The sequence below is a fragment of the Anolis sagrei genome, chromosome 3, assembly GCF_037176765.1.
Source record: "Anolis sagrei isolate rAnoSag1 chromosome 3, rAnoSag1.mat, whole genome shotgun sequence".
Lineage (NCBI taxonomy): Eukaryota > Metazoa > Chordata > Lepidosauria > Squamata > Dactyloidae > Anolis > Anolis sagrei.
Genome location: NC_090023.1, coordinates 188,709,390 through 188,730,429, shown reverse-complemented (window position 1 = coordinate 188,730,429; position 21,040 = coordinate 188,709,390). Strand labels below are relative to the sequence as shown.

Below are 21,040 nucleotides of genomic sequence, written 5' to 3'. Positions count from 1 at the left end.
AAACCCCGGGCTATGAAATCATAGCTCATTGCTCAGAGCACTACAACACACTTGCTGAAAATCTTAGATAATTCTTTCAAGTACATAATGTTACTGGGATGTTTACATATATTTCCATTTACTGACCAGCTTTCTGTTCTTCTCAGTTCAAGCCCAGAAAACTGTCCATTGCTTAGCAAAATACACTTCCGCAGTTTCTCCATTCTGCAGATGTGGATTGAAGACTGTCATGCGGTAGACTTTACAGTAAACCCTGACTTTATGCGTACTCTAAAAGACTTCCTCATTTCCAAGGTAATTCACTGTTTTGACAAGAAGTTTAAGGTGCATGTCAAATCAAAGTAAATTATGACATGCAAGAATGGATCAGCCTTATAAGAAAATTTCTCTCTAAATATAATTGAAATGGGAAAAGGGAAACAGACTTTAGGGATCTGTATAATTTTTTTTTGTAAATGACTATAGTAAAAAGATTTCTTTTAGCTATGTTAAGACATAAATCCATAGAAGCATATAATCATGGACTCTTTGCAGGTAGTTCCACTCAGTGGCTATAGCAAATGGCTCTTATCGTGGCTTGACCTCATTACTACCAGGAAGGAAAAGAGTGTTTCTCTGTGCTTTCAAATGGAAAACTGGAGAGAAATGGAGACACCCGATGAAGCACAATCTCTACGCTCTTCTTGCAGGAGGCTCTCAAAAAATATTTTACGAAAGGTTCGTCCTCTCTTTCACTTTCTTTGTGACAGTAGTACATGGCATGTACCATATTATTTTTATGTGTGTTCCTAGCTTAATCTGAGGATATACTGCTAAGACCTCAATTCAGTTGCCAGTTCGAATTGGAGTAGACCCATTGAATTAGTGGAATCTACTAAGTGTTAACTTTAAAAGTTGTCACTAATTCAAAGAGTGTATTCTAGGAAGGATTAGGTCAAAAGAGTCTAAATTAGGCATGGGCAAACTTTGACCCTCCAGGTGTTTTGGACTTCAACTCCCACAGTTCTTAACATCCGATGGGCAGTTAGGAATTGTGGGAATTGCAGTCCAAAACATCTGGAGGGCCAAAGTTTGCCCGCGCCTGATTTACAGTAAATAAATACATAAGAAATGCCAGGTCTAAATGCTTTAAGAGAGTGCCTTGCCAAGGGCACCAAGTAAACCAGTGTTTCTCAACCTTCCTAATACCACGACCCCTTAATACAGTTCTTCGTGTTGTGGTGACCCCCAACCATAACAATATTTTCATTGTTACGTCATAACTGTAATTTTGCTACAGTTATGACTCGTAATGTAAATATCTGATATGCAGAATGTATTTTTATTCACTGGACCAAATTTGGCACAAATACCCCATATGTCCAAATTTGAATACTGGTGAGGTTGGGGAGGATTGATTTTGTCATTTGGAAGTTGTAGTTGCTGGGATTTATAGTTAACCTACAATCAAAGAACATTCTGAAGTCCACCAACAATGGAATTGAACCAAACTTGGAACACAGAACTCCCATGACCAATATTGGCAGGGTCTGGTGGACATTGATCTTGAGTTTTGGAGTTGTAGTTCGCCTAAACCAGAGAGCATTGTGGGCTCAAACAGTGATGGATCTGGACCAAACTTGGCATGAATACTCAGTATGAACAAATGTGAACACTGGTGGAGTTTGGGGGAAATAGACTTGACATTTAGGAGTTGTAGTTGTTGGGATTTATAGTTCACCTACAATCAAAGAGCATTCTGAACTCCACCAACCATAGAATTAGGCCAAACTTCCCACAGAGAACTCCCATGACCAAGAAAATACTGTGTTTTCTAATTATCTTTGGTGACCCCTCTGACACCCCCTTGTGACCCCCAGGTTGAGAAACACTGAAGTAAACAGATATTTTGGAATTCTAAGTGGAATGCCAATTTCCCTTCATATTACCACAGTCATCCCTCCACATTCACTGGAGTTAGGGGACCTTTGTGAAAGTGGCAATAATGTGAATTTAAAAACCACTATTTATTTATTATTTCACATATTTGTATCCCATCCTTCTCACCCCCGGAGGGGGACTCAGGGCAGCTTCATAGCAGGCATTCATTCAATGCCAATAACAGTAATAAAAAATAATAGCAATTAAAACAATGCCAATAACTGTAATACACAATAATAGCAATTTTAACCATAGCAAAGATTCCTCTAGCAATCTGTTGGTCCTGCATTGCGATTCCATGGACATTTTCCAATATAATCATTCTGGAGAGCCTATAAATGTCTAGAGAATTGTTCTATCCAGGAATCTCTAGGCCAGTGGTTCTCAACCTGTGGGCCCCCAGGTGTTTTGGCCTACAACTCCCAGAAATTCCAGCCAGTTTACCAGCTGTTAGGATTTCTGGGAGCTGAAGGCTAAAACATCTGGGGACCCACAGATTGAGAACCACTGCTCTAGGCCTTCCAGTATGACTCTGTAGTTTGGAAGTTGTCCATAGAGTTATGCTGGAGAGACTAGAGATTTTTAGCCCATATTGATCAAATCCTCAAAACTGAAATCTCCAAATGTGTAGGGCTGACTGTATAGGATATAATGGACCTCTCTGTTTAGATTAAAGATGCCTGTAATGTCTTAGTGGTACAGAAACTGATTTATTTTATAGATGGGCAAAACACATCCTGGAAAGCACAATACATCTCCAAACTAGCATCAGACATTACCTCATTTTGTTAATATGATTAACGAATCAAGCATATTCCCACTTTCCATCTGTGGTATATTGTCAGTTCAGTCAGGCTTCTAAATGGCCCAAACCCAGTGATACCATATAAATGATCTTAAAATCCTGAACTGATAAAAAGAACTGTGGCTGATCTGAGTTTCTTTCCAAGACTTAAATGTGTCTGTCTTCCTTTAATATCTTCATTGGTTCAGATATTGGAATCAAAGACTACAAGGTAACATCAGGTAGCCAAGATATAACATAATTTGCAATACCCTCAAGCAGAAAAACATGACAACAAAACTACTGCTGCTGTTGTAAAAATTGTTCTCGTAAGTTAATTAAGCAATTTCAAGTGTCTTAAAGATACATTGTATTTACCAGTTAGAAAATGGACTTTTTACTGCCCTAAAGACTTCTCCATCAATGTTAGTGGCCTCATAATAGAAGAACACTTTAGTGTACTAATTACTGTTGTTACATTCTTCCTGTAAAAGGATTACATGGCTTACAGGGGAGAGAAACAAATAATAAATGGCCACAGGCAGTTGAGTCTTCAATGGGTTGTCTAAGTGTGAATAAATTAAAATTAAATCCATACCAGATGATGCTGAATATGCTGAAAAAAACCATTCATTCTATTCATGACAGATGAGTATTATAGCTAGAAGATCAATCTGCTAGTTTTAGGTGATATAATAGTTACTTCACTAGGATTTGGCCAGTATCATATATACTGTTTTTGACTACTGTGTAGTGTAGGGGCCAGCCTATGAAAACAGCTCAGAAAAATGAATTATTCTAAAATGTAATAATTTAGCTTTCATATAGAGCATTGTTTCTCAACTTGGGGGTTGCAAGTGGGGTGTCAGAGGGGTCGACAAAGACCATCAGAAAAAACAGTATTTTCTGTTGGTCATGGGGGTTCTGTGTGGGAATTTTGGCCCAATTCTATCACTGGTGAGGTTCAGAATGCTCTTTGATTGTAGGTGGACTATAAATCCCAAGAACTATAACTCCCAAACATCAAGGTCTATTTTCCCCAAACTCCACCAGTATTCAAACTTGGCCGTAACAGGTATTTGTGCCGAATTTGGTCCTGTGAATGCAAATACATCCTACATATCAGATATTTACATTATCATTCATAACAGGAGCAAAATTACAGTTATGAAGAAGCAACAAAAATAATGTTATGGTTAGGGGTCACCACAACATGAGGAACTGTATTAAGGAGTTGCGGAATTAGGAAGGTTGAGAAAAAATGATATAGAGCTAATTCCAGACCTAGTATAACACCAGTCTCTTCTGTTCCTCACTACTAGCAGCTTCTTTCTGGGATTTATTCAAGATCCACACTAACTTGAGGTCCACAAATGTAATATTTATGGATTGTATAAGAATATATTTAGATCGACTTACATGTGGACTAATCCCTCCCTCCCTCTCTTTCTTGTATAGAGCTTTAACTGGAAACCCTCAAAAATAAATGAAGCTATTGCGCCTTACCAAAAAGATAAACAACCAATGATTGCACCCTCTTTACCAAAACAATGCTTTACAAATATAACAGAAGGCTTCCATGGGGAAGAATATTTCTTAAGAGAATACACTGCACAACAACTTTGTTGTCAGCTGACACTGTTGGAACAGGTAAACTAAGTTGTTTTCTTATTAATTGAAAACAATGGTATATCACTATTTCTCTTCAGTGCTGAAAAGATAACACTTGTGAAGCCTCAGACATTTTGTGGGAAGTTTCCAAATCAAGCTTCTTAATAATATGATTCAAAGGCAATATAGCCCTGAAAGTCAGTAGTATCCAGCTCCACTGGCTGCCAGTCCAGTTCCGAGCACAATTCAAAATGCTGGTTTTGGCCTATAAAGCCCTATACAGTTCCGGACCAGCCTACTTGTCCGAGTGCATCTCCCTCTATGATCCACCTTGGAATTTAAGATCATCTGGGGAGGCCCTGCTCTCGATACCGCCTTCTTCGCAAACACGGTTGATGGGAAAGAGAGACAGGGCCTTCTCGGTGGTGGCCCCTCGTCTGTGGTATTCACTCCCCAGTGAAATTAGGTTAGTGCCATCTCTCCTTTCCTTCAGGAAAAAGCTCAAATCGTGGTTGTTGTACCAGGCATTTGGACAGCAAGCTTAGCAGCAATTGCAGTTGATGTATGTGAACTGATAATGGACAGGATTTGGACTAAGTCCCTGAATGTTGAATCGAATTTGGATTATTGTTAATAATGTTTTAACTGCCTATTTATATTTCATGTTTTAATTGTGTTTTATTGTTATGTTGTGTGTTGGCATTGAATTGTTGCTGGTGTAAGCTGCCCTGAGCGCCCCCCCCCCCCTCGGGAGTTGAGAAGGACGGGGTACAAATGTTTGAAATAATAATAATAATAATAATAATAATAATAATACACATTTCTAGCCCAACAGGATAAGTTGCATGCTTTAAAATATGCTAGTAATAGATGAAGAACAATATATGAACTCCCTTGTATATTATTATTATATCAGGTAACACTGGAAATGCTGCTTATTTTCTCAACAAGGCAGTCATTCACAGCATAATATTTATACTGCTATTAGTGGTGCTACTATTATGAAATTCCAGTTATTATGTGGAATGCAGAGTTCATTTGTTGGAAAGATGGCCTCCAAAAGCAATCATTTTGAGGTCAGAACCTGTTAAGCTCCCTGATAAACACCTGAAAGTGGGAAGTGATGTAATCTGAGCAACAATATTCATAAGCCATCCAGTGTAATACAACCTCACACTTTTGACTCTACTTTGCCAAAAGAGGAAGAATGTTGTGGAGGTACTCTCTAACTTAGTACGGCATGTGGCAAAATCCCTGGTTTGTCAAACTCTTTGAAGATAAAATAAGCTGTATTTTCCATGATCTGTTATGAAGAATTGAAGGTCATATTGTTAATTTTGGTAAGCTACTTCAACTAAGGCAAAGAAAGCATATGCCAGGTTAACCACCTTTTTGCTCTTGGCTGCTCGTTTCATGTAATAGGACATTTTAACCAGTGATAAATACATCTTTGGGGCAAGGCTATCTTCACAGGTGTCTGTAAGACTACAATATCGTAGCCTTCATTGCCTTGTGCATGGGGGCCCTTCCAGATAGGCCCTATATCCCAGGTTTTCTTCTTTAAACTGGATTATATGTGTCCACACAGCCAAATAATCTGGGATAAACAGAAAACCTGGGATCAGATCCTGGGATATGGGGCATGTCTGGAAGGGCCCTGGGAGAGAGAAGGACAAGATACCATACTGAATCTTCTTGATCTTTCAGACAAAAGCATCTTTCCAATAAGGCTCTCCGATTTGGGTTTGAGAATCATGTATGCAAATGCTATCATATTTTTGTTATTTTTTTTAAAGGAAATGTTCCATAAATGTCACCCAGTGCACTTTCTAAATTCAAGATACCTTGGAGTAAAAGACAAAAGTGTGCCTCTCCAAAAGTAAGTTTGCCTTGTCTGGGATCATTGAATTTCAGAGGGGCAGGGTGGGGGTGGGATTGCCTGTGTTATGCACTATGAGAAAATTGATTGTAGATATTAGTATATACTGAGCTCCACATATTATGGAAGACTTGCACAAGGTATTGCAGTCTAAATATAGTCCTAAATGTTCAACATTTGAAAATAAGCACATGATTATTACAAAATTAACTCATAACAGTGACTGCTTCACAAAATATTTTGTGATACAGTCAGGCCTCCACTGTAGGTTAGGGGTGCCAAATCCCCACAAAAGTGGAAAAACCTTGAATAAAAACAGCTCTTTTTTTCCTTGAGAGAATCTCTTCAGACCTCCAGGGCAAGTCTATGGTTAACTTCTGGCAGAAAACCAAAAGATTTCTCAAAAGAACATTTTAATCCAATCTATGAGTAATCAAATCGCAAAAGTCACATTCACAAATGTCCTTTTTGCCCCACCAGCATTTTTTACTTGAGCACTCAAGTCCTAGGATACAAAAATAAATTCTTGTGTTGGGTTGTAGTGTATTTTCTGATCTTACTGGAATTTCACTATGCTAAGAGTTCATAGAAAAAGTATGCACTGGTTATGGTTGGGATTTAGTGTAGACTTCTAGTATTTCTTTGATCTTCTGAGTATTCGAGTGCCATGTAAACCCCATGGGATTGACCTGTCTGTCAATTCAGCTTGCCTATATCATGGCTTACTGAAAAATAGTAAGACACATATTTTGTCCCAGTGCACTGTATTGGCTAGAATTTATTATTTTTAATTACCCCAAAAGTAAAAGATAATACATTTGTTGAGTGGATTTTTGTAACAACTTTGAACTGTTAAAAAAAACCCTCAGAAATCGTTAAATGGCAAGAGGTTGAAACTTAGAGACCTTTTATTTTCCTATTCTTTAATGCCATTATTGTCAAATACATGTAGTAGAAATCTAGTTCTGTGATAAAACATCACTCTGGGAGTTACAGTTCTTAAAATGTAATGTCAGGGCAATTTCCCCTGATGTGTTATGAACCTGTGGGTGTAAAAACATAGTATTATATTTTCTGTCCTGTTTGAATTGATAATACTTGTGCAGATGAACAATAGACTACTTATCTAACAGACAAGCTGAGCAGGGTACAACTGAGATATTTATTTGATTTTTTTATCAGATAAGTAAACAGCAATGTTTTCAGGTACAAGGAAATACATTGACCTTAGTACAATGAAATTCCAAAGTCCTTTATTGTGAAATACAGGGAAGATGGGTAGGTTGTTTCTCTGGAGAATTTTCTGGTGAAAATCCAGACCAGTATGTTCAGAAATGAAGACATTTGGGGTATTATCTCAGGGGAAAGATGCAATGAAAGAAGAAGAACATAGTAAAATAACAAGAGGGTCAGTGTGACATAGTTGTTTGAGAGTTAGATTAGGTCCATGTTTAAATCCCTGTTTGCCACAGGGAAAAAAAAAACAATTGAGTAGCCTTTAGCAAATCATGCACTCTCAGTTTCAAATGAAGGCAATAGAAACTGTCTCTTTGGACAAATCTTACCCAGGCATAAGATCAACATAAATTAACATAAGCTGGAAACAATTTGAAACAATAAATGAAATAATCACTCCTGTTATATCCAGTTGTTAATTCTAGCTGCAGTAGTACAATTTCATCAATATATCAGAACAGTGGGTTGTTGTAGGTTTATCAGGCTGTATGGCCATGTTCTAAAAGCATTATCTCCTTTTAGAGATGGCAGGCATCCTCAGGGGTTGTGAGATCTGTTGCAAACTAGGAATATCTGTGGAAAGTCCAGGATGAGAGAAAGAACTCTTGTCTGTTGGAGCGAGGTGTGAATGTTTCAAGTGGCCACCTTGATTAGCATTTGATGGCCTGACAGTTCTTAGTTGTGCCTTGTTACTGCCTGGGAGAATTCTTTGTTGAGCAGTAATTATCTGTTCTTGATTGTTTCTTCTGTGGAGTTTCCTAGAGAACAGAAACAAGAGAACAAAAGGGATTACAAAAGAGATAAGGAGAGTGTTATTTTTTAAGGCTAGTATTTCTGGGGGGGGGGGGGGGGGGATGATGTCATAACCTTTTAGGAAATTGAAATCTCCATAATCTTTTGGAAAATGACATTCATCACCATTTTGGGAAAATCCTCTCCCTGAGAAGAGTTAAAAACTCGCTTGAGTCAACCTTCACCTTAGTGATACATATCCACTAATATTCATGCAAGGCAATTGGGTTTCTCAGCTGTTAAACTGATATGCTTAAATATGTCTTTGAACTGTTAGGGACAAAGATACGCCAATCCACAAACATACACACACACACATATACAGCAGAAAATTATATGTATTATTTCAGTTGCCTAAAAAACATCTATGCTCCCTTAAAACATCTTAGCGCTCTCAAGAGACCAAAAATATGTAAACTTCTTTAAAAGTTTACTCACAAACTTCATGTATTCAGCATACAGGTAGATTGCTTATCAATCCAGTTACAGATAGAATTTGAAGCAGTTTCTCTGTGCAAATTACATAGGGCATCTTTCTAATAATCAGCAGTCCAAAGTCTAAAACATCTCTCTGGTCTGAGAGTCTAATAGAGTCTCATGTTCTCTAAAGACTTATAAGGCATACTGTTTCTACTGGCATATCAACTGTACTGTTTCTACATTGAAAGTCTAATGGCTTCTGAAAGCATACTGCTTCTAAAATGGAGTATGAATCCTGAACAACCCAGATCTGATCACATGGTCTGCAGTCTCTCCCACGACATAGAGTTAAGGAAAATATCCCAATACATACATTTACAATACAGTAAGTAATAGGAGCCCCCGGTGGTGTAGTATGTTAAACCGCTGAGCTGCTAAACTTGTTGACCGAAAGGTCACAGGTTCAAATCCAGGGAGCGGTGTGAGCTTCCGCTGTCAGCCCCAGCCTCTGCCAACCTAGCAGTTCGAAAACATGCAAATGTGAGTAGATCAATAGGTACTGCTCTGGTGGGAAGTTAAAGGCTCTCCATGCAGTCATGCTGGCCACATGATCTTGTAGGTGTCTACAGACAACGCCGGCTCTTTGGCTTAGAAATGGAGATGAGGAGCAGCAGCAGCAGCAGCAACAACAACAACAACAACAACACTTAGTGAGGCACCGTGGCTCTTGGGCAGAGGAGGTGAAATACCTTGTCGAACTAGAAGTCCCATAGCATTGAGCCACTGGGAGCCCCCAGTGGCGCAGTGACTTAAACTGCTGAGCTGCTAAACTTGTTGACCAAAAGGTCGCAGGTTCAAATCCAAAGAGCGGCGTGAGCTTCCTCTGTCAGTCCCAGCTTCTGCCAACCTAGCAGTTCGAAAACATGCAAATGTGAGTAGATCAATAGGTACCACTCCGGCGGTAAGGTAACGGCACTCCATGCAGTTATGCTGGCCACATGACTTTGGAGGTGTTTACAAACAACACCAGCTCTTCAGCTTAGAAATGGAGATGGGCACCAACCCCCAGATTCGGACACGACTGGACTTAATGTCAGGGGAAAACCTTTACCTTTTAAGTAATCTGAATTATATACATAACAAGTAATGAGTAGAGACTTGAAGAAGGTTGCTATTTCCAACAAGTATTAATGTCTGGCATGAAGAGGTCTAGAAAGACCACATCTCCTGCTGAACTATATGTTGCAGATCAGATCATGTAAGCTTAATAAGGTTCTCTTTGAGACCAGAAGTTGGTAAAATTCTGAGAAATCTTGTGCTTATTCTTCTAATTGCCTTTTCTCAGTCTGGAGAAAAAATGTTTGGTTTAATATGTGTCCCTTCACTTTTTTAAGTATAGATCTTTCTTTCAGGAAATAACTCCAGTTGGAGGTGATTTCCCAACATTCTTATTATTTCTTCACAGTGACGTCTGTGAGCCTTTGCCTGGTTGTAATTATACTGAAATGTTGGAGATGCTTGTCTTTTACAGAGTTACTTCTGCGGAACTCTTGCCTACTCAAATCTATAATCTTTTTGTCGAAAACTGTGTCCAAGATGATTACCTCTTGCAGCTTTTGAAATATGCAGACAATGTCAGTACCTGGGTTGCAGCTGAAATTGTAACAAGCTACAGTTCTAAGGTTTGCAATCCCTTTTCCCTTCTGTGTGTGGTTCTATCTATTTATAATATAAAAATAACATCTCCCAAGCATACAATATATATATATATATTCTCTTTGTGGGGCAGAGTAGCTCCAGTGGCCTTGCTGGGTGTGACATCCGAGGGAAGGGTGATTCCTTGCTTCCCTTTAAATGCAAATAGCTTTCTAGAGGGTTTTTCTTTCCAGGACTATGTTTTGTTTTGTTTTTATCATGTCAGGAGCAGCTTGAGAATATATTGCAAGTTGCCTCTGTTGTGAGAGAATTGGTCATCTGCAAGGTGACGTTTCACCTGCATCTGTGGCAAGCATCCTCAGAGGTTTGTTCAGAGGTCTGTTGGAAATTAGGCAAGTGGAGTGTGTGTGTGTATGTGTCTACCTGTCTACCTACCTACGAGGGTTGAATGAAAAGTAATGCCTCCACCTTTGTAACTCCTCAACAGATGGCAGTACTTGCATGCGGCAGGTACTGGCTTGTTCAGTAAACTCTTCTCTACAGTTCCATTTTGGCAGGAAGCCTTAGCATTGAAAAGTTGTGTTGATAAAGTGAGAAGTATGGAACCCTGTGCAGACGGTTGGTCAGTGCGACTTAAGCAACGTGCAGTCATTGAATTCTTGACAACAGAAGATGTCACCCCAAAGGAGATGCATCAGGGAATGCAAGCTGTTTGTGGTGATTGTGTTGATGTGAGTACTGTGCATCATTGAGCGAATAAGCTTAAAGATGTTGAGGTGGGAACATCTGACTTGTGTGACAAACAAAAGAGTTGGACGTCTTGTGACAGCAACTACTGAGTTTCACAAGCAAAAGTTTGACAGATTGATTCAGGACGATTATCTTATCACCCAGAGAGAAATTTCAAGCAAAATCAGCATTTCACAAGAATGTGTGGGTCACATTATTGCTTTGCTGGGCTATCGGAAGACCTGTGCACAATGGGTACCCAGGATGAGAGAAATGTGAGATGCTGGTTGCAGAAACAGAGTGTTGACTTCTTCCATGATGGCTTCAGAAACTTGTGCATCATTGGCAGAAATGTATCCAATTGTCTGGTGATTATGTGGAAAAGTGAATAGTGGTAGTTAAAGAGCACATTATAAGGATTATTTCTCCATTTGATTTATTAAAATATTCCCCCCCAAACCCAAATAACGAAGGTGGAGGCATTACTTTTCATTCAACCCTCCTATCTATCTGTAGACTATCCAGGGTTGGGGAAAAGAACCCTTTGTCTGTTTGAAGCAAGTGTAAATGTTGCAGTTGGCAAACTTAATTAGCATTGAGTAGCCTTGCAGCTGCAAAGTCAATCAGTGTTGTTGCCTGGAGGCATCCTTTGTTTGGGAGTTGTTAACTGGCACTCTATTCCCCTGGAATTCCCCTGTTGCGGAGTGGTGTTTTTCATTTACTGTCTTGATTCTGGTTGTTTGTTTGTTTTTAAAATAGTGGTAACCTTTTCATGGTTTTCTCCTTTCTGTTGAAATTATCCACATTCTTGTGGATTTCAATGGCTTCTCTGTACAGTGTGACATGACCGTTGTCAGAGTAGTCCAGCATTTCTGTGTTCTCAGACAATATTATGTGTCCAGGTTGGTTCATCAAGTTCTCTGCTATAGTTGACTTATCTGGTTGAATTAGTCTTCAGTGCCTTTCATGTTCTTTCATATAATTATTGAGTTGAAAGAGACTTCATGTGCCATCCAGTCCAACCCCTGCCAAGAAGCAGGAAAATCACAATCAAAGCACCCCCGACATATGGCCATCCAGCCTCTGTTTAAAAGCCTCCAAAGAAGGAGCCTTTGATTTGTGTTTGGGCACTGTGTTTCGTGGTCCTTATGTAGACTTGTCCACAGCTGCATGGTATATGGTAGACTCCTGCAGAGATTCCTTTGCTGAACATAGCATTTGTTGAATTTTCTTGGTGGGTCTGTACAAACCTCTAGGGTGCTTGCCACAGATGCAGGCAATGCATCAGCTAAGAATGCTCCTGGAACATGGCCAAACAGGCTGGAAAACTCACAGCAACCCAGAATCAATTCAGTTGAAATATGATGCTGGAGAATTGTTTTGTCGATACTACGGAGCTCTAAAAAGACAAATAAAAGGGTCTTAGAACAAATCAAGTCTAAACACCCATTAGTAAGTGAAGATGACTATACAAAGACTTCAGACATAAGAGATCTCTTATTCATGGGATGCCCATAAGTCATAGCTGTTGTTGCTGTTCATTCATTCAGTTGTTTCCGACTCTTCGTGACCTCATGGACTAGCCCACGCCAGAGTTCCCTGTCGGCTGTCACCACCCCCAGCTCCTTCAGAGTTAATCCAGTCACTTCAAGGATGCCATCCATCCATCTTGCCCTTGGTCAGCCTCTCTTCCTTTTTCCTTCTATTTCCCCCAGCATCATTGTCTTCTCTAAGCTTTCCTATCTCCTCATGATGTGGCCAAAGTACTTCATCTTTGTTTCTAATATCCTTTCCTCCAATGAGCAGTCGGGCTTTATTTCCTCAAGTATGGACGGGTTGGATCTTCTCGCAGTCCAAGGCACTCTCAGAACTTTCTTCCAGCATCACAGTTCAAAAGCATCAATCTTCCTTCGCTCAGCCTCATAGCTGACAGGATGACAAATAGCAACAAAAGACTCATGTGATGTTTTTGCTGTTCTTTGCCACTGTAACCATTGGGGTGCCAGTTGAAAGATACACTAGAACACCTTAAATTACCAAAGAAAGGGGGAAATGCCATGCAGCATATCTTTAAAAAAAGATACTATTTCAGAACTCAAAGGAGGACAGTGGAAATCCTTCAGCTGTTGCACCCCAAAGACATTAGGGCTAATCTTCCTAAAGCTCTGTCCAACTTGCAGTTCGACAGCTCAAAATCCCTGATACAGTATACTAAAGCAGATTACCTGTACACGTGTACACTTTGTTTTCCTGGGATGCTTTGATAGTCCATAAATTTATATCCAGGGTGAAGGTATGGTCTCAGCATTACCTGCCTTCCAGGTCTGTACTTCCATTAGAGCAGAGAGAATTCTTTGTCATGTCACTTTCATAGCATTACACATTAGAATCGTAGGATCATAGAGTTGGAAGAGACCTCATGGCATTCAAAGCATCCCCGACAGATGGCCATTCAGCCTCTGTTTAAAAGCTTCCAAAGAAGGAGCCTCCACCACACTCCAGGGCAGAGAGTTCCACTGCTGAATGACTCTCACAGTCAGGAAGTTCTTCCTAATGTTCAGAAGGAATCTCCTTTCTCCTTGTAATAACAGAGCATATTTGAGTTTGGTAATTAGCTTCTAAAACAGAAAAAAATGGTTAACTGCTCATTTAATAGCATTTTCTGTTTTCTCTGTCGCACTTCTTAGAAATACACATTATTTTAAATTGGTAACTAGAAAACAAGCAATTAGAGAGCAGTTGTTTTTGCTGCTGTTAAATGACAAGTTTAATGGAGGCAAAGTTTCACAGAATACGGATGCCATAAAAGAAATGTTGATATCCTTCTACATCAACATGTAGATCAAAATTTCTTAATTGTAGTAATTAATCCAGCCTGACACCATCCATGTCAGTTTTTGAGGCAAGCTTTAGATTTGGCTACTGATGGATAATGCATTCTAATTCATATGAATAATTGGGTTCTCCAGTATTTATTTATTTATTTATTTACAGTTCCCTTTTGTAAAAACAATGCCTTCCCTACCTGCATAACACAAATTCATAAGCTTACTGGCCCCATGGTTTGTATGGAGTTTAATCTCAATGTTTACAAAGCACATATTGCACTTTACAGAATTAAAGATACATTTTTAATTAAAGAATTAAAAATATATTTCTTATAATTTTTTCCAGACACAAGTGAACCTGCTAACAAAATTTCTCTCCATTGCAAAGTGTTGCTATGAGCAAAGAAATTTTGCTACTACAATACAAATCCTAAATGGCCTGGAACATCTTGTTGTGAGACAGTTGCCAGTGAGTAAATACTTCTTTTGTAGTGTATCCAATTCATGAAAGTTTATCAACGGAAACAATTTATTTCACCTCTAATCTTTTGTTATTTTCTTCTTCTATTAAGGTTTGGAAAAGTTTGCCTTCTAAGGTATTGGGGATAATGGAAGAACTAAAAGCTGTTGAGGTACAGTAAACGTAATAATCTGTGACCTCTAGATAAAGATTCTGAGAATTGTTATTAGCTCAGGGAGTGGAATAGGTTTTGGTAAACTTGATTGCAGTGAATTTTTGTTGAGGTCCAGAAATTCGCAATGGAGTAGTGGATAAACGGCAGTGCAGTGGTTCTCAACTTGTGGGTCCCCAGATGTTTCGGCCTTCAACTCCCAGAAATCCTAACTGCTGGTAAACTGGCTGGGATTTCTGGGAGTTGTAGGACAAAACACTTGGGGACGCACAGGTTGAGAACCACAGGTTGAGAACCAAGTAGTGTGTGTTGTCATATTCATATGGAATACTAAAAACAGCTGTTGATACTATGAGATTCTATAATCTCATCATTTCAGACTAGGTGAAAAGTGACTTTAATTTATATCCACTATCTCATTGAGTTAGACCATGTACTGGCTTATTTTATACTGCAGACCCAACACATATGTGGTTGGGTTGCTGTGAGGTTTCCCAGTTGTATGGCCATGTTCCAGAAGCATTCTCTCCTGATGTTTTGCCCACATCTATGGCAGGCATCCTCACAACCTCTGAGGCTGTATGGCCATGTTCCGGGCTGTATGGCCATTCTGCTGGAACATGACCATACAGCCTGGAAAACTCACAGCAACCCAGTCATTTAGGCCATGAAATCCTTCAACAACAAACGTATGTGATTGTTGTGGGGCAGTATTTCTATCCAAATGGCTGGAAAACTTTCTCCTTGGATCTCATCACATGGACCTTGAGAAGCTAATGAATGGAATTGTACCTTTCAATCTCCAATCATCCCGTCTCAAGTTCTGTCTTTCCATCACATGGGTTAGGAGCCCCCGGTGGTGCAGTGGGCTAAACCCCTGTGCCGGCAGGACTGAAGACCGACAGGTCACAGGTTGGAATTTGGGGAGAGATGGATGAGTTCCCTTTATCAGCTCCAGCTCCTCATGCGGGGACATGAGAGAAGCCTCCCACAAGGATGATAAAGCATCAAATCATCCAGGCGTCCCCTGGACAACGTCCTTGCAGACAGCCAATTCTCTCACACCAGAAGCAACTTGCAGTTTCTCAGGTCGCTCCTGACATGACAAAAAAAATCCCATGGGTTTCCCTTTTCAGCCTCCGCCCCATAGTTGCCCATATTCAAACCATCGCATGGAGAATCCTTGTCTCCATATTACTTTTTACTCAGGAAATACTTCAGTACCAAAAGCCAAGATTACTATAGACCTCATCCCATTTTTGGGGGGGGGGGGGGGGGAAGCAGAGGTGTTTTAATCCCCTTTGTCACAAGTCTTTCCCATGCATTCCTTCCCTCCATTATATCAGTGTAATTATAAACCACATTACAATGATCTCCTCCTGTTAGACTGTGCTTCCCTTCATTAGATCCGTGTAATTGTAAACCACTTCACCATGATCTCTTCCTGCTAGGATTTCCTTCCCTCCATTAGACCAGAATTGTGTTAACAAGCTAACAAGAGCACAATTTCAAGGCCAGATTACTATTAAGGAGAAAATACAGTCTAAGCAACATGGTGAGAAATGCCCATTCCTCCAAGTCACTGAAACAATTCAACGCAAGTGAATCTGCCAGATCCCATCACATGTGTTTTTTGGCATTTGTGGTGATTCTTGCGTGTTCCAGAAGCATTCTTTCCTGACGTTTTGCCCACATCTATGACAGGAATTCTCACAACATCTGAGACTATATGGCCATGTTCCAGGCTGTATGGCTATGCTTTTGGAACATGACCATACAGCCTGGAAAACTCACAGCAACCCAGTGATTCAGGCAATGAAAGCCTTCAGTAACACACATATGTGATTCTTGTGGGGCAGTATAATACCCATTTTTCTAAGTAACTGAAACAATTCAACGTGAGCAAATCTGCCAGATCCCATCACATGTGTTTTTTGGCATTTGTGGTTATTTTGGCATGTGTGGTGGACTCAGAACACCCATGTTCTGAGCTACTTCTTTTCAGCACGTTTTATTTCCATTTCACAGACAAAGGACAACGAATGGCAGCAAGAAGTAGGCAAACGTCATGTGATGGGCTCTGTGCCTCTTTGTCCTTTAAATAGATATGAAATGTCCTCTGATGAGGAAAACGTTCCATGTGATGAGGTGTCTAGTCAGTTCCAAGTTTTCTAGATCAGTGATTTCTCATCTTGAGTCCTCCTGGGGTTTGGAACTTCATCTCCCAGAAGACTCAGCCAGCAGGGCCAACAGGCAGGGATTCTGGGGCTTCATCTGTGCAGACTAGACCACAGGTGACCACAAAACACATGTGAACTGATCTGATTAGCCACATAATGTGGTTGTACCATGGGTTAATATAATTTAGGGGAAAGGGTCTGTTGATGATGAAATGATGGAAGTCATAAGTCCTGAGAGGCTGGTGTTTCTTCTTTTGGGGGGGGGGGTGAGTCTTATCAGTTGCTGGCTCAAGATGAGCCCCAATAACATATCCACAAACATTATTTCTTTTTCTAATGTAGCATTATTCTCCAGTACTGCAGCAATACTGGCCATATTCACTACCCCATATTAACCACAGACTTTATGAACCTCAAGCCACTTTTTCACATGATAGCCTTACATTGACTCTTTGTGCAAATTATCATAGGTGTTTCTAAAAAGTGACAGCTTATGTTTAATGGAAGGAGAGAGGTTTAAAACTTTGCCAACAATCCCATCGGCCCATGTTCTGGCAATGCACATTCAACAGCTTGAAACAGGAGGATTTACCATGAAAAATGGCACCTTTAAATGGACTAAACTTAGGTAAGTTTCCTAATACTAAGAATTTCTTTGAAATTGGATGTGATTTTGCAAGTAAGAACAGCTAAAACTTCACATATAAATCCACTAATCTCACTTCTTGTTAAATGTTGAAAAATAAAAAGACTTTAAGTTTGTTTCGAAGTTTCTAATGTTCATTTGTGATAAATGATTTCAACTATTCAAGCATATGACTTGTGTTGCTGTTAGTTTTCTGGACTGTATGGCCATGTTCCAGAAACTTTCCCTCGTTTTGCCCACAGCTATGGCAGGCATCCTCAGAGGTTGTGAGGTCTGTTGGAAACTAGGTAAGTGGGGTTTATATGTCTGTGGAATATCCAGGGTGGGAGAAAGAACTCTTGTCTGTTTGAGGCAAGTGTGGATGTTGCAATTGGCCAACTTGATTAGCATTGAATAGCCTTGCAGTTCCAAAGCTTGGCTGCTTCCTGCTTCCTTTGTTGGAAGGTATTAGCTGGCTCTGATTGTTTCCTGTCTGGAATTCCCCTGTTTATTTACTGAGCGCAGTTCTTTATTTACTGTACTGATTTTAGAGGGTTTTTTTTAATACTGGTAGCTAGATTCTGTTCATTTTCATGGTTTCTCCTTTCTGTTGAAATTGTCCACATGCTTGTGTATTCCAATGGCTTCTCTGTGTAATCTAACATGGTGGTTGTTAGAGTGGGCCAGCATTTCTGTGTTATCAAATAATATACTGTGTCCAGGTTGGTTCATCAGGTGCTCGGCCATGACTGACTTCTCTGGTTGAATTAGCCTGCAGTGCCTTTCATGTTCCTTGATTCGTGTTTGGGTGCTGCATTTGGTGGTCCCAATGTAGACTTGTCCACAGCTGCATAAATACGGTAAATTCCTGCAGAGGTGAGAGGATCCCTCTTGTCCTTTGCTGAACATAGCATTTGTTGGATTTTCTTATTGGGTCTGTAAAGAGTTTGTAGTTTGTTTCTTCATCAGCTTTCCTATGCGGACAGTGGTTCCCATGATGTATGGCATGGACACTTTTCCTTTGGGGGGGGGGGATCTTTGTCTTTACTCTCATGGCTTGTTCTTGGCCTTGCAGCTCTTCTGATGTCTGTGGTGGAGTATCTATTGGCCTGTAGAGTCCAGTTCAGGTGGTTCAGTTCACTTTGTAGGAGGTGGGCTTCGCAGATACTTTTTGCATGGTTTGCCAGGGCTTTAATGTGCTTCTTTTTTGGCGTGGGTGATGGTTGGGGTGTTTATCTTTATATCTATGTGTGTAGATTTTCTGTAAACTGTGTGGCCCAATTGTTTCGCTATAGATGTGGGCAAAACATCAGGAGAGAATGCTTCTGGAACATGGCCATGCAGTCCAGAAAACTCACAGCAACTCAGAGATCCCGACCATGACTTGTGTCTTGCTTTACCTTATAAACTTTTTTTTTAGGACAAATAGACCAACAACACCTAACTTGTGTATTTTATTTCTCCTCTTTCGAAAGAACCATTGCAAAAGTTGTGAGCCAGATTCATGCATTTCAAGAAAATCCCTACATGTTTCCTCCAGATCACCAACTGCAGTCTTTCTTGAGGCACAGAATAGCCTCTTTCAATGATGCAGACATCTCTGCCTTAGCAGCTGTCAACTCTGCCAACTTTCACCAGATGCCGGCTGAAAAGCAATCTCGAAAAATCCAGGACACCTTGCACAGGATGAAGACAATGTTTCAGTGATTGTTTAAACCCTGTCTTTCTGCAACAGTGCAGGCTTAAAGTAACTTGCATTTCCAGGCTGGTGACCAGATGGTACCACATGTGTAATTAGCTTTCCAATCCTACACAGCTTTGCTTTGAAACAAGTTCAAGAGTGTTTAATGGAGCTTGCTCCCAGGCAAATGTGTATCGAATTGCAGCCTTACAAGTGTAACCTCCATTTGAACTCAATATTGACAACGTGTTCTACATGAATCAATGTGTTTTGAAAAATCAAAGCTCTGAGCGAAAGGGGCTGGATCACTGCTGTATTGTTTCCTTGTTTAACACTTCATAGATCTTAAATGGACTTGTCTGATTCAAATGCAATGTAAAGAAATGTAATATTTCTTGTAGATACGTATTTTTTCTTTTTGAGAATAGTGGATATTGCAAAGCACGTGGCGAGCCGGGAAGTGAGATCTTGAACTGTGAAGCTGAGATACTCAAGGTGAGGAGGCAAAAGACTATCTTTACATGTCTTACCGGCCTGCAATCATCTTGTCTGCTTTCAAAGAACAAGGAGAAGCCATATTTGAATTGAATCTATTGTGTATAATTTCCTGGAGAGGGTTCTTTTTTCAAGATTGTGCCAAATATATATTTACCACCACCCTCCCCCCCAAACACTCACAAAAATGGGTATGCCATTAAAAGAGCTTGGCCAGTATTCTATATGTATTGTAGGCATGGATAGAGTCGCTCGGATAACTTGTTGCTCATAATAATTTCATTAAAATTGCCTTTTTGAAGCAATATCAAAGCTTTTTAAAAAATCAGAAGTCCCTTTGCCCTTCTGAAGCTTTTTCTGCCATTTTTGTTATGACTCAGGAAGTGAGTCAGAAATGATTCAGCTTTTCCCTGCTTCTGGCCCCTGGCCATGGATCAAGCCAGAGAAGCCAGTTTTAAACCAGAGAAGAAAGGAATTTCCTGGCCTCAGCTCAAGCCAGAGAAACCCATTTTAAAGCCAGAGAAGCCAGTTTTAAACTAGAGAAGGAAGAAATTTCCTGGCCTTGGCTCAAGCCAGAGAAGCCAGGAGAAGGAAGGAATTTCCTATGCTTGCTTTTTCCCGCTTCTGGAATAAAACAACTACTTTCAAAGTAAAGACCACCCAATACTACAGGAAATAACACTTTCAAACAATTAACAAAAGGATTCGGAAGTCTTTGAAGTTTCAAAAAGTTTTGAATTTTTTTCTGTGAAATTTGGAATTGACTTTAGAATCGAACCACCAGCACCACCTAAATCCGAAATGAGTTTTGAAGCATAATATGTTTTGAAGCATAATCCATATTCATGATTCCTACTTAGACACAGTTGTGACAATATTAGCACAATCATAACTTCCTCCTCTCAACTATTTTAGCAAGCATCAGTTGTAGGGGGAAACAGAGGTCCATTTGGATAGCAATCAGAACAGAGCTTTAGAAACTGTGTCTCGTGACACAATTCTTGTGTCGACTGCAGCTTATAGCACAACTGTAAAGATAAACCTCTGAGTCTATGTAAAATAAGCAATAAATCATATATTTTTAAAAATATTAATGAAAGTTTTACATGAGATATTTTGTGTCCCCATACATTTCATTACTACAATTTATGTGCATATCTGTATCTTTTATTAGGCTTTGGTTTAATCTCCAGTTTGCTAGTAAAACTGAATTACTGTGTTGCAAAATGATGCATGTCTAAGAAGGGTATCAGCAACATAAAATTTTGGAATGCTCTGGATTAGAGGATGGGTACATTTTCCCATCAAATTTGGTGGGGGATTTGAACCTGGAGAGATTGCATATAGTAGCTGCTGTAGAAGACATTCTCTTTTGCTGATATTTGCAAGGCCCTACCAAGCAGGGCAAGTGTGGCACAATGGGTTAAACCACTGAGCTGCTGAACTTGCTGAAAAGATTGGTGGTTCAGATCCATGGGATGGGGTGAGCTCCAGTTATTAGCCCCAGCTTCTTCCAACCAAGCAATTCAAAACATGCAAATGTGAGTAGATCAATGGGTACTGTCTTGGCGG

General features: G+C 39.9%; 1 protein-coding gene across 2 annotated transcripts in view; it reads left to right on the top strand.

Annotated features, from left to right (window-relative positions):
- Positions 1–20,808, top strand: part of KNDC1 (kinase non-catalytic C-lobe domain containing 1) — a 118,897-nt gene extending 98,089 nt beyond the window's left edge. Inside the window, exons 22-30 of one of the 2 annotated variants that reach the window (XM_060768688.2) lie at positions 147–294; positions 535–717; positions 4,163–4,354; positions 6,112–6,194; positions 10,174–10,324; positions 14,202–14,324; positions 14,428–14,487; positions 17,138–17,295; positions 18,768–20,808. In XM_060768688.2, coding sequence (XP_060624671.2) covers positions 147–294; positions 535–717; positions 4,163–4,354; positions 6,112–6,194; positions 10,174–10,324; positions 14,202–14,324; positions 14,428–14,487; positions 17,138–17,295; positions 18,768–18,999 — 1,330 coding nt within the window. In that variant the 3' untranslated portion in view covers positions 19,000–20,808. The remainder of the gene's footprint in view (positions 1–146; positions 295–534; positions 718–4,162; positions 4,355–6,111; positions 6,195–10,173; positions 10,325–14,201; positions 14,325–14,427; positions 14,488–17,137; positions 17,296–18,767) is intronic. The other variant, XM_067465753.1, reaches the window with a different exon arrangement.
- The last annotated feature ends 232 nt before the right edge of the window (positions 20,809–21,040 follow it).